The sequence below is a fragment of the Pezoporus occidentalis genome, unplaced genomic scaffold (genome assembly GCF_034315485.1).
Source record: "Pezoporus occidentalis ecotype Australia unplaced genomic scaffold, CSIRO_AGI_Poc_V1 ctg13, whole genome shotgun sequence".
NCBI lineage: Eukaryota > Metazoa > Chordata > Aves > Psittaciformes > Psittacidae > Pezoporus > Pezoporus occidentalis.
The window spans coordinates 14,453,496-14,467,062 of NW_026913103.1; the positions used below are offsets into that span (position 1 = coordinate 14,453,496).

The 13,567-nt window shown below is 54.8% G+C and overlaps 1 protein-coding gene across 1 annotated transcript; it reads left to right on the forward strand.

The window, feature by feature from the left end:
• Positions 1-8,036: 8,036 nt before the first annotated feature.
• POU3F2 (POU class 3 homeobox 2) lies at positions 8,037-10,488 on the forward strand. Its single transcript, XM_062608449.1, has one exon. The coding sequence runs from the start codon at positions 8,166-8,168 to the stop codon at positions 9,477-9,479; it is 1,314 nt and encodes a 437-aa protein (XP_062464433.1). The 5' UTR covers positions 8,037-8,165; the 3' UTR covers positions 9,480-10,488.
• Positions 10,489-13,567: the final 3,079 nt, after the last annotated feature.

Consider the following 13,567-nt stretch of genomic DNA (forward strand, 5'->3'; position numbering starts at 1 on the left):
AGCCCTGAAACCGAGCTGCCTGGCCCCGCCGGTGGCACGGCCCCGCCACACACACCCGTGGCCGCTTCGTGGCCCGGGCGCCATCAGGATGAGGGAGGGATGAGGGGGGAGAAGGGGGTGTTGGAAGAGCGCAAGCATGTGGCGCTGCGTGGGGTGCCCGTGTGGGTTATGCGTGGCTGACCGCGGATCTGGAGGAGTGGAGGAGGAAGGAGAGGGGGGTGATTCTCACCAATTTCCTCACGGGCAGGAACGCGCGTGTCTGCGTGGGGGAACCGCTGAGGTTTCCTTCTTGAGAGAAGCAATTAAACGCGAATTAGCTTCTCCCGTGCAGCGGGAGTAGAGACCTGCTCCGGTGTCCCTACCCTCCGTCAGGAGCAGCCCGTGGGTCAGCGGGGGGACCCAGGCCCCGCGTGGGAGCAAACCCCGGGCCGGGCGAGGCGCTCCTTCATCCCGCACCCGCGCACCATCCGCGCTCTCCCGCCCCGACCGGGGAGGTGGGTGAGAGGCATCCAAGTTAAAGAAGAGGTTGCCCGGAACCGTTTCCCGGCCCCGCTGCCAGCCCCCAGCGAGCCCCGAGGAGCGGGACCGACGTGGAGCGCTCGGTGCGGCCGGTGACCGAACAAGCCCGGTCTCCCCAGTCTGCATTTTAATCCTGAAATCTGGAAATGGAAATTGTTTGATGTATGAGGAGACGTTATCTAATTAGGGCGTAAGAAATTTAATCTTTCCAGGAGGCAGGTCATATAATTAATGTTAATTTAACGCTCAAATTCTCAGTCATTAATTTTTATTCTCTTAAATGTAGTTTGGCAGGGCCCCCTGATCCATGGCAATGGATTTTACTGAATGTAAGAGCACACTTGGTCTTTGGAGTGAATTACTGCAGCCCTTCCTATCCCAATAACAAGATCACATCATGTATGCATTATTAAGCCATGTAATTGAATGGTCCATAGTTTGCATATCAGACTATTAAAGTAATGTGTTTTGCTTTTCTTCCAACACGTAACGTTAAAGCCTCTGCGAATATTTGGTGATTCTGATAATTATCACCAAATTACTACAAATGTTCTCTTCATTAACGTGATTTCTCTCAAGCATTTTTTTAAAAATGTGAATAATGCATTAAGTGGTGTCTTGTAAAGTGTTTTTTTAAATAAAACTTGTCAACTACAATTCGAAAATGAGACCCAAAAGAGAGAGAGAAGAAGGGAGGGAGAATTAACAGTTGCATGGGAAGAGAACAATTCTCCTCTAAGATTGGAAGAGACGGCTCGCCTTTTCTCCCTATTTCAGATAACTGACTCTACACCTTTAAAGTTTCACTTCATCGGGAGCAAAAGTGCATGCAATCTAAAGAACTGTCGATTCCAGATGATACAGAACAAATGGAGAAACAAAGTTGGAGCTTTTCCCTTTACAGGGAATAGATGGGGACTGAGGCAGACAGACAGAGAGATTGATTTGAAAAGATACTGACCTCTTTCCTTCAGCTGCAATTTAACTTGTCCTGGAGGAAAAAAAAAAAAAAACAACGAGTGAAATCTGCCTCCTCCCCTGCTGCCTCCTGCCTCCACCCGCCCCAGGTTCACACTGTCATCGCAACAAACTGCTGCGCCGATCTCCGAAGGTGAATAATTCTCAATTAACTAAGTAACTAAGTAACTTTCTTTGTGCCATCTTGAATCACTCACTTAAGTAAATCTTAAGCCTTCAAGAACCTTCATTACTGCTTTCCCCCCGCCACACTATTTTCAAAGTTCAATAGCAAGGCAACAAAAAACACTGCTGCAAAATAAGAGTCTCTTAAAATTAAAGAGCTGTTCATTTGCATCAGAAGAAGTTATCCCCTCCCCCCCCCCCTTAAGTTATTTAGGCACAAAAAGTACCACCAACCCAAACCCCTCCCCACAAAACCCCACGCAGCTAGTGTCAGGATCAGCGCCACCGATGCTCTTCAGGGTGCGAAGCCACTGTGGCTGCTGGAGTAGAAGCTGGATCAGGTGTGGTGCTGAGCTCTGTGACTCGGGGCGTCCCGCAGCGCTAAGGCTTTGCTGTCTGCAGCCAGAAGCGCTCGGATCCTGCCGGGCCGACCCCGCTGCTCCCCGCAGGCGGCCGGCGGAGGACGTGCGGGGCTGTGTGAGGCGACTCGCACGGCAGCTCCTCTCCTCTCCTCGGGGCCGCGGGGCTGTAGCCTGGGCCGCCGAGGCTGCTGAGGCTCCTCACCGCGCCGGGAGTCCGGGTCGGCCAGGGCCGCGCTCTTATTTTGGTTGGGAGCGGGCAGCGCTGCCGGCTGGAGCCGGGAGAACGGAGGGAGGCGAACTGTGCTTCTCTGTTTGGTTTAGGGTTGGGTGTTTTTTTCTTTTCCTTTCCCTCCTCTCTCTCTCCCCTTCCCTCCTCACTATAGCAACCAACGCCAGCCTGACAAAAATGCACCCTCTGTGCGGACAATGGCCCAGCCTTCCTGCTCGCCTCGCTCCTCATCTTCCTCGCCGGGCAAAAGAAAGTTTCCAGCTCCCTCCCTCCCTTCTCTCCTCTCCCACTCCGGGGCAGGCTCTTGAGCAAATCCAGGTTGGGGGAGACCGGGCCACGCTCAGCCCCCCCGGGACGGGGCCGTGGTCGTCCCCGTCCCCCCCGTGGGGGAAGGAGAGGACACACAAGTCACCCCCAACCGGGGACCCCGCTTCTGCCAGCGGGGCCGGAGATTCCTGCCCTGCCTGAGGGGGTGGAGGGTGTGTGTGCAAGGGTTTGGAGGGAGTGATGCGGAGGTGGTGGTGCCGGGGAGCTGCCCCCTGTCCTTGTTAGGGGCCGACCGGGGCCCCCCGCAGCCCCGGCGCTGCTCAGCACCCCGCCGGGTCCCGGCGCCCGGGCTCGCCTCTTCGGCAGCGAGAACCAGCACCCCAGGCCTGGCACGGCCTCTGCCTCGCACAGGCGGTGGCAGAGCAGGGCAGTGGAGGCCGAAAAGAAAGGCGCTTTGGAAGGGCAGTGGGAGCTGTGCCCAAAAGTGCCCCAAAAGCTGGAAGCGGGGAGGGAGACTCATGTTCCCCGGTGAAGCAGGGACAGGATTTAACCGAGCTCTTCCCGGGGTGCCTGCTTGTCTCCGTCAGGCGTGATCACTGAATGAAAGACAAAGTTAACTGTTAGATTTGTAGATTTGTCAGAGAAAGCTGTGGACACTTTCCTCTCCCTCTTTTTTTTTCTTTCTCTTTTTTTTTTCCTTTTTTTTTTTTTTTTTTAACTCCCTCTGTTGCTGTATTCCGTCCTGTATTTCTCTGGACAGCACAGGCTTTGGGAAGCCCCGGCTGAAACCTTTTTTCCGTGCCAGGGAGGCCGGATCGCCTCCCCTCTCCCCTCTCCGACCGCTTCACCTGCTTTCCCCGCCAGCAGAAACGCCCTCCCGCCCCGTGGCGGGGCGGTCATTCCCAGCCCGGCTTCCCAGCACTAAATTCCAAACTCTGCAGCACCAATCGCGTCTGGGTCTGCCTGCGAGAATTCAATAAACAAGCTGCATTAACTCCAACCAGAATTTATCTCGTAGACTGATGGAATTTGTCTCTTTTTTTTCCTTCTTCTCCCTTCTGCTTCCTTCCTCCCCCTCCAAGGCCTCATATTCACCACTCAAAATTTAGCAGCCTGCCTTTGATAAATTACTCAAAGTAATCCCTGCAACAGCTAAGTCTGACTGGTTGACGTTGTGTTAGAAGTCTTCATAGCGGTATCTGTCTATAAAATATTCACTTGTGGACTACAAAGGGTGGATCATTTTTAATGACAAGATTCAGAACTGGAGGATGAAGGGAAAAGATTAATATCCGTGAATTCAAATAATTTAATTTCAAATACTGAACTTAGAACATTATATCCGACTAGTTTAAACAGTGAAGCAGATAAAATAGCAGAGCTTCACATGAATGAAGTGGCCGGAAGAATAGAGTTGTGGGGAATGTTGGAAATGAACATTAATGCAAACTTTACCAGAACTTTTTTCCCCTATTTTTTTTAATTTTACCTCTTTCTATCTTCTGGGATAATCAGTATTCTAGCAGGGCAAAAATGTATATGGTATTACACGTGTGCATGTGTATATCTATATGTGCAGGGAGAATTTCTTTCCTCTAGAGATAGGTGGAGAAATCTATTTAGATGGCAGATTTTAATTTCAATGGGTAATGTGAGCTTGTGCAATCAAAGTTATCAATTTCTGTCCTTTTTGTTTAGATTTCTTAGTTAAATGTGTTTGTTGTATCTACCCCGAGGAGAAGCAACTTGAAAGTGTAGCTTTTGAGTCATCTTATAAATACATCCCTGAGGCTGCGGTTCTTGCAGCTTTAAGCAGTTTTCATTAAAGCCGCCAGCTGCCTCTTTGTGTAGATTGGATTTTTTTTAAGCAATCACTTGTGAAGCCCCGGCCTCAGTTTTGTCTCTCCGCAGGCCCTTAAGGTTGAAGTTTCATTCATGCCTTGGGTCCCTCCACCGAATCAGACTCCTTGGAGCAACACTGGAAAGAGCCACACGAAAGCTCAGGCTTGAATACCTCGTAGAGAAAGGTTAAAAGGGAAGCAGAGATCAAAACAATCCCATCTCACAAAAGGTGCATTAAATGCGCCCCAGCAATAAGCACAAATCTTCCAAGCTGGCCTTTAAAGGGAGCACCGGGAGCCTCACGTTTATTGCACCCAGCAATTCTCCGAGAGCCTCGCCGTGTCTTTGCACTCCTGGCGCATTTCCTCCTAAAACAACATCTAATGGGAAGATAATAGAGACGCAGAAAGGAGGCGCGGGGATCCCCTCCCCCCCCCCCCCTTTCCTTTCAGCTGCCTGAATATATCTCAAGGCTTGGAGACCAGAGTTTCAAATAAGCTTTTCACCTCTAACAGAGCAGGCAGACGCAATGTATGCTGTCCACCCTAGGAACGCAGCACCCAGAGCGCTGTCCCAGTCCCCGGACCCGGGATGCTGCTGAGCGGTGCCCGGGAGCCGAGGCTCGCTGGGAAAGAGCCGTGCTCCTGCTTTGCTACTGGAAATGCAGCTTTCTCTCCGGCACGCGGGGGGTGGAAGCACCAGGGAGCCCCGCACCTCGCACGCCGGAGCCCGCTGCAGGAGCCCGAGGCGGCTGGCTGGCTAGGGACACCGGGAGATGAGGCGGGTGGCCCGGCGTGGGGTGCCGGGGGGTCCCGGGGAAGGCCAGCCCCCCTCTGCATGCACCTGATGTGTATGCAGCACCTCGCCTCATAGCCAGGAGAGAGCTCCAGTGAAGTGGCGCTCTATGTATTTTATAGCGAATATTCTCGAGTAGCTGCACTGCAATGAAGGAGATATCAAGGAGGCCTGTCAGTTCAAAGCTTTTGGGGTTGTTTGAAAATCTTCTTCACGTCAAAGTAAGCAGCCCTAGTATTTGAACAGCTGCTTTGAACAGTGAAAAGGGCTGAGCTGAATCAAAACACTGCAGTGTCTGCCCAAGACACCGCATCACCTTCAACCTGCTTTTATGCGAGCAGAGAAAAGGAAAGAAAGGCTGGTGAGACCTCTAATCCCGCGGGGTCAGCTCCGCCAGAAAGGGGCCGCATGACTGTTTCTTTCACATCCCCAGCGCCCCGAACCCGACCGGCCGCCAGAGCCCGCGGCGGGCATCAGCGGTCGGGCGCTCGCTCCCTGGCTCTCCCCTCCCCGGGGGGAGACGGGCGCGAAGGATGCTTAAGGAGCGGTATTAATGACAGGGCTAACAATGATAGGGAGGACGAGGAGGTGGAGTCTGCGGCGGCTCTGAATGCACCGGCCGCGCTCCTCGCTGCTCCCAGCTGCGACTCCATGGGCGTGCGTTCCGCCGAGGAGGGAGCAGGAGGGATGGCGAGGGGCTTTGCTGCCGGGCTCAGGTTTTGTCCGCCTCCTAATGCCGTGCTGCTACTTCGGTAATTATCTGGTTACCGTTAGCCTCTGAGCTCCGCCGCTGGGCAAAAAGGGGCACGCAGGACGGTGACCGCAGGCATCACCTGCCAGGCGGCCGGCCCCGAAGGAGGGCCGGGGGGGTTGCACGACAGGAGCAGGGCTGGCGGGGGGGGGGGGGGTCTCCCCAAAAGTAAAGCGATGGCTGGAGCTAGCTGAGCCACGCGTCCCATTTCCTCGCCGGGGAGGGCGGCGCTGCAGGCACCCCTCCGGCACCGGTTGTCCGTGGGGCGCACACATGCCATGGGGCCGGGGCACAAGGCGGTTTTCTTGGGCAGTCACTGTAGCTGGTGGCCGCAGCCTGGAGGCGCCCTCGTGAAAACCTAGCCCTGGAAATGACCTGTGGCGTGGCCTCTCATGTCTCATCCACGCATGAACTTTTGGAAGCGGCCGTGGAAGCGGGCTGGAGAGAAAGCCGCCCAGGGAGAGCCTCGGCGGCTCCCGGGAGCAGGGCGGGAGGGCTGGCCCTGGAGCAGGGCGGCTCTCCCAAGACGGTCCCCGAGATGCTTTAGCGGAAGCCTGCTGCGGACTTGCGCGGTTGTTTTGTTTCAGCTCACTGGTCTACACCTAATTGGGAGGAAGGAGACGGGAAAATGAGCATCAAATTATAAAATTCCTGGGTGCCCAGTTGTTTCCACACGGGAAACAAAAGACAGAGCTTCACTTCAGAGACACTGACTTCCCTCTTCTCCACACTGGCAGAACAGGCAGTATTGTTCTTCCCTTCGCTTGCACCTCACGAAAGGGGGGGGGGGGGAAACCCTTAAGAGGAATCTCCACTCTTTCATGGACAAAGTTTGTGTCAGTATCCCCCCTCCTCCTCCTCTTCTTCCTCCTCCGTCCCCACCCCCCGGCAGAAGGAGCTCTTGATACGTCGCTAAACTAACGAAACGAGGTAACTCCTGCTGCGCCCCTTGTCTCAGGGCACTGGATATCCTGTTTATGCCGCTGCTGCTGTGTATATGTTTATGTGCGGAAGCCCATCCCCCCGCTCCTCCATACCCCCATGCAGAGGAATATTTCCAGGCAAGGAGCCTTTCCAGCGCTCACGCTAAATACGATGATTTATAAACAACTCGCAGAAGAAAGCTGTTTCTTGTTAGCAGTAATAAATTCCCCAGTCCGCCCTATTGTATTATCTCGATGAGGATAGCGGGAGCCTGCGGCGCGCACCTACCCCCGTGAGCGGTTTATTTCGAGACAAAGCTATGGCTTCCAGCTCAGAAATGGGCACCCAACTCTTTCCAGGGCGGCCAGCCGGGTGCTGCTCACTCCTAGGAAATCCGGATCCAGTTCCAGGGTCTCCTTCCTTCCTGTCCGGGCCGCAACTTCTCTTTTTAATATTTTTTTTTTTCCCCTATCCCTCTTTTTTCCCTATTTTCTTTTCTTTCTCTCTCCATTCCCCCCTTTTCTCCTCTCCCACCTCCCTCCCCCAAAATCTTCCATACCGATGCAGATCCGCCTGCCCGGACCCCCGGCAGGCACCCGATACCGCCGGGACGGGACAAGCGGAACAATGCCACTCCGGTGGTGCAGAGGTGCGAAGCCCCGACATCCCGGGCAAAGCGGTACGCTCCGGGGAGCACCGGGCGCCCCGGACCGGGCGGGCAGGGAGGGGGCCTCGCGCTCCTCGCCCCGGCGGCGCGGCGGCGCTCCGCGGCCCCGCCGGCGGTCCTAGCTGCCTGCGCTAGGGAAGAGAAAGTTGGGGGCTGTCGGGCTGAGGTCCGCGCAAGGACCCGGGCCGGGAGCGCGCAACAGGAGCCAGCGGGCGGACCGGCGACAGCAGCCTCCCGCCAGCGGAGAGCAGAGGCGCTGGGCCGGCGGGGCGGGCCGAGGCGGGGCCGGCGGCGGAGCAGCCCCCCCCCCCCCTCCCTCCCCAACCCCTTCTGAGATTCCCTCCCGGTACCCGCCCCGCGCCCGGTTCCCCCTCGGAGTTGGGTTCCAGAGGGCGGGCAAGGGGCGGGGCTGTGGGCGGGGCTTCGCGGCCAGTTGTCGCCAATGGCGGCTGGCGGCGGCGGCGGTCGCCAGGAGCCCCCGCGTCCGTCAGGGCGCGCTGAGCCAATGGCGTGCGGCGGCGGGGCGGGGCGGCCGCGCGTGCCTTCGCAGTGGGCCCCGCCGCGCGGGCCGGGGGGGCGCGGGCGCCGCGCGGCGCCCGAGGCGAAAAAGTAGCTGTCAAATGCGCGGCGCCTTTAACCGGCGCGATCAGTGCGGCTCGGCGAGTCATGGCGACCGCAGCCTCCAACCACTACAGCCTGCTCGCCTCCGGCTCCCCCATGGTGCACGCCGAGCCGCCCGGCGGCATGCAGCCCGGCGGCGGCTACCGCGACGCCGGCGCCCTGGTGCAGGCGGACTACGCGCTGCAGAGCAACGGGCACCCGCTGAGCCACGCTCACCAGTGGATCGCGGCGCTGTCCCACGGCGGCCCCGGCGGCGGCGGCGGCGGCGGTGGCGGCGGCGGCGGGGGAGGCGGCGGCGGCGGCGAGGCGCCCTGGTCGGCGGGCGCGCTGGGCCAGCCCGACATCAAGCCGGCGGTGGTGCAGGCGGGCGGGCGCGGCGACGAGCTGCCGCCGCCGCAGCACCCGCCGCCGGGGCGGGCGCCGCACCTGGTGCACCACGGCGGCGGCGGCGGGCACCACGCGGCGGCGGCGGCGGCGGCAGCGGCGGCGTGGCGGGCGGGCGGCGCGGCGCACCTGCCGCCCGGCATGGCCGCGGCCAACGGCGCGCAGGCGGGGCTGCTGTACTCGCAGCCGCCCGGCTTCACCGTGAACGGCATGCTGGGCGCCGCGCAGCCGGCGCTGCACCACCACGGCCTGCGCGATGCCCACGAGGAGCCGCCGCCGGGGCCGCCCGGGCCGCCGCACCACGGCCCCGAGCACCCGCCGCCGCCCCACGGCCCCCACCCCGGGGCTGCCGGCCCCGCGTCCGCCTCCGCCGCCGCCTCCGCCGCGCCGCCCGGGCCGCCGCCGCACCACGACCCGCACTCGGACGAGGACACGCCGACCTCGGACGACCTGGAGCAGTTCGCCAAGCAGTTCAAGCAGCGGCGCATCAAACTGGGATTTACCCAAGCGGACGTGGGGCTGGCGCTGGGCACCCTCTACGGCAACGTCTTCTCGCAGACCACCATCTGCCGCTTCGAGGCCCTGCAGCTCAGCTTCAAGAACATGTGCAAGCTGAAGCCTTTGTTGAACAAGTGGTTGGAGGAGGCGGACTCCTCCTCGGGCAGCCCCACCAGCATAGACAAGATCGCGGCTCAGGGCCGCAAGCGGAAAAAGCGCACCTCCATCGAGGTGAGCGTCAAGGGCGCGCTGGAGAGCCACTTCCTCAAGTGCCCCAAGCCCTCCGCCCAGGAGATCACCTCGCTCGCGGACAGCCTACAGCTGGAGAAGGAGGTGGTGAGAGTGTGGTTTTGTAACAGGAGACAGAAAGAGAAGCGCATGACTCCCCCGGGAGGGACGCTGCCGGGAGCCGAGGACGTGTACGGGGCCAGCAGGGACACGCCGCCGCACCACGGGGTGCAGACCCCCGTGCAGTGAACTCGCGGCGGGGGCGCCCGGCCCCTCCTCCTCCTTCTCCTCCTTTTCCTCCTCCTCCTCTCCTCCTCCTTCCCCCAACTTTTGATTGTCCTCCTTTTTTCTTTTTTGTTTTTCTTTTTTTTTGTTGTTGTTGTTTTAATTTTCTCCTATCTTTGACAAAAAAGACAAAAAACAAACAAAAAACAAACAAAACAAAAAAAACCGAACAAAAACGCGGGGAAAAAAAAAAAGAAAAAAAAAAGAAAAACAAAACAAAAAGCGAGCGAGAGGGCGAGCGCGAATCACAGCAGACAGACAGACAGACAAAGCACCTGCACCGGACTATCCCTTAGACGGTAGCGGGTGCGATGCTGGATTTTGACCTTTCCAGGCGAGTGCCCGTGCACCGGAGTGGAGTGAGTACCGCGCACAGGCAGGCAGGCAGGTACCGGTAGAGCAGCGGCAGACATCGGCTGGGCACCGGCGGGGCGAAGCTGTTCGCACTAAACTCCTTTGCCCTCTGGAGACAAAATCCGGCGCTGCCCGGCAGGGGAGAGGGCGGGAGGGGAGATGGGAAAGGTTGGAGGGGTGGAGGGGGCAGCAACCTCGGGTCCCCTCCGCAGCCCCCTCCAGCCACACAAAGGCAGATTGCATTGTGGAATGTCGCTCGGTGTTGGCACATGCTGCTGTGTTTATTTTCTGTGGATCCCCTGTAGGAATATATGAAAAAAAAAGGAAAAAAAAAAAAAAAAGAAAAAAAAAGAGAACGGAAAAGCTCTCCCTTTTGATGTAGACAGTATTTAACCGTACAATTTGCACTGCAAGAAAATCGAAGTTTACATAAACAAATTCTTTTATTTTTTTTTCTTTATATTTCCCCCCCTTCCTTTCCGACCTTGATTTTGCAAATGACTTGCATTTTCCATGGTGAGCGTTAGTCAACCAGTGACCGGTCTACAATATGTTACTGTGTTCTAGCCTTTGCTTTATGTGTATATGTGAACTTTTGTTATAAACAAGTCTTCTTAAATATGTGTAACGCTTATTTTCTCCTTTTACCGTAGCAGAAAGAATGCGTATATCTGTATGTATGTACACATATGCATGCGTGCATAGACGTACATATATACACATATATTTAATCTCGCTATATACACATATATATATGCAGCACAAGCTTCCATTCTCCAGAGACGTGACTCTCGTAATTGCTTAATATACGCCTTCAACGGCAAGAGTCGAGCTTGGAGAAGGGAGAATAATGCGAATGGACAAAGTAAACTTCATTTTCAGGCAGTGTGGCCGGGGGCCGAGGTGCAGCCGGAGGGGTAGGAAACCAAAATCGCATGCAGCCTTCCCAAACTGTGGCAGTGCGGGCGAGCAAGGCCCGGAGTGGGAAAGGCAGAGGCGAAACAGCACGTTTCCAGAGTTTTCCCGGAGAAAGTGGCACTTCCTTGAGAGGGAAAGGGGATTGTTTAGCTTCACCTCCCTCCACCTCTTCCAGCTCCTTTCCCCTCCTCCCTCCTGCTCCCCGAGCGTGCCTTGGGCATCCCGGTGCCCCGCACGGGCCGATGTCCGCCTCCAAACTTTCTTTCCTTGAGGACTTTCGCATCAAGGCAGAGCCAGAAAGAGCACGAGGGAAGGTGTGTGTGTATGTGTGTGATTACACCTGTGTGTAAACACACGCTGCCTCCTCCTCCCCGCAGAGACCGTGTGCGCTCCTTTTCCGCTTTTACTTCCCCTATTTCTTTTATTTTTCTGTTTGTATCTAGTCCCTTTCCTACCCATCCCCACCCCCACCCCCACCCGTCCTGCGTTCAGATTGCGGTATCATTTCTTGAAGGAAAGGACCAGTTTTAACTCGGGCAGCCTTGTGTCTTTCACTGGAGAATGAAATGAAGGGGGGGGGGGGGGGGAACAATATACCAGTTTTCAAGCCGTCTTTTCCCTTTCCCCCCCTTCGCTAATAGTTTTAAAGTGCATTTCTTGACATTATCTTGATGGGAAACAGTCAACTTTCAAAAAAAAAAAAAGAAGAAAAAAAAAACCAAACCCAAAACAGCTAGACAAAAGAAGGGAAGAAAGAAAAAAATGGGAAATAAATAGCAACCCCCAAAGCTCTAAAGGAAAGCGGAGGAGCGGGACCTCGGAGCAGCACATGGATGTGCGTGTGCCTGAGTGCGCGTCTGTGCACTTCTGCACACACACAGCTATGCACCCACAGGAGAGGAACTTTCTGATAGTTCTGAATTCATAAAGGGATCATTTAGGCAGCACAAACCGGTGCAACACAGACAGAGCATTTTTATAATCGAAAAGTTTACTTAGTTGAGTGTTGGACAATTGTGGAGAAAAAGAAACAGTGAAGCGTTCTCTCGCAGAACTCTCCTATAAATATTGCATTCAGTAGCTAAGGCTTTAGAGTATGTTTCTCATTGTCTTTCAAAGCGCCTGTGACATTGGGTTTTCTTTCCTTCTTTCTTTCCCTCACCCTTTCTTTCTTTCTCTCTCTCTTTCTTTCTTCTTGGTAAGACAGATGATGATTTCTAAGAGGCACATGATTAGCCTTTTTCCTAGGTTTCCAACAATTGTTACAAAGATACGGGCACCAAGCTTTTCTCTTTTCTCCCCCCCCCCCTTTTTTTTTTTTTTACTTTTTTTGGATGTATTGAGCTGCTTGTTATTTAAAGCGTTGAGGACTAGCGCGTAGTGAAGTGAAGCAGATCAGGGCAGATCCAGTGGTAGAGGGAGGAAATGAACTTTCAGACACTTATTAATACGTGCGTAAGGTCAGAAAACGGAGTCGAGAGGATGTTTGAGAGAAGCCTCAAACTCCAAATAGGTTTACTTAAAAAACAAAACACAAGTTACCACGCAAACCTTACCACTATGTATATATGTTTAATATTTGTCCTTTGAAATGCAGAAATAGTTTCAATGTTTTCTTTGTCTATTTTTCTTTCTTTTTATTTTATTTTTTTTTAAATGCTACCCAGGGAAATATTTTCATATCATTTTTAAGTGGCCTGCCTCAATGTATATTTATTTCTTTTAAAGCAAACAGGTTCTGGAAACTGTTTTTCTGTAGCTTTAAATGAGTAGGTGAACAAAATCTATATGGGATGTAATTTTTTTTCTTTTTTTTTTTTTTTGGTTCAGTCTCTTGAAAAAAAATACTTTGTTTTGGTACATTTGGATGTGCTTGTGGGGAAAAATAAAAACGCAGAGATCCTTATATATTTATGTTAAAGTAATATTTTATTATCTACATAAAACAGAAATGCACAATACCTTCATAGTTTGTTCTAATTATTGAAATATCTTTATTTTATTTTTAAAGATAGCACAGATTTGCATAGTTCTTAAGATTTGGAGGGAAAACACCCCAGTGCTTATACTGAGTTGCGTTCTGTGTAAAAGCACCGCCATTCCTTTATATTTCATGGAATTTTTGGAATAAATTTGATGCCTATAACGAGAGGTTCCACGCTCATAACTTCCAGGGTGTTTTGAAGGAAAGGCTCAGGAGGAGCTGTACTCGTCTTGTCTCTCCGCAGATGACCCGCAGCTGTGTGTTTTGGAGCCTTGGTTTCTGTGCGGGCAGTGGGGTCCTGCCTTCGGTGCTGGCGGGGAGCTCTGCTCCTCAGGGTAGTTGCATGCTCTGGCGGAGGGTGTGTGGGGGACACTCGACTCTTGTCTGTCCCTTTGGATAATTTAAGGTCTGAGTCCTTATAAGAAAAGGACAAAACCAGAAAGGCGGGGCTTCATTGTGGGGAGCGCTGTGAGTGTGCAGAGGAGGGAGGAAAGATGCGGTTGCCCAGCGGGGCTGCGAGCCCCTGGAGCGGGCGGGCGCTCCCCGGGCCGGGCCGCCGGGCCAACGGCACCGGCAGGGCCGAGGCTTTCTCCTTAGAGGTCTGCGGCTCCATGTGTGTAACGACCCGGATCGGTTTTGCCCAGGAGGGGTCCCGGATGGGGACCAGTGGGGCTGGCGCGCTGGGAGTGGCATCCAGCTGAGAAGTGTTCGTTCGCACATGAGGCGGTGTGTTCAGATCCTTTTTGGCTGGCTCGGTTTTCGAGGTGCAATGTTCTTTCCCCTCCCCTCCTTCGGG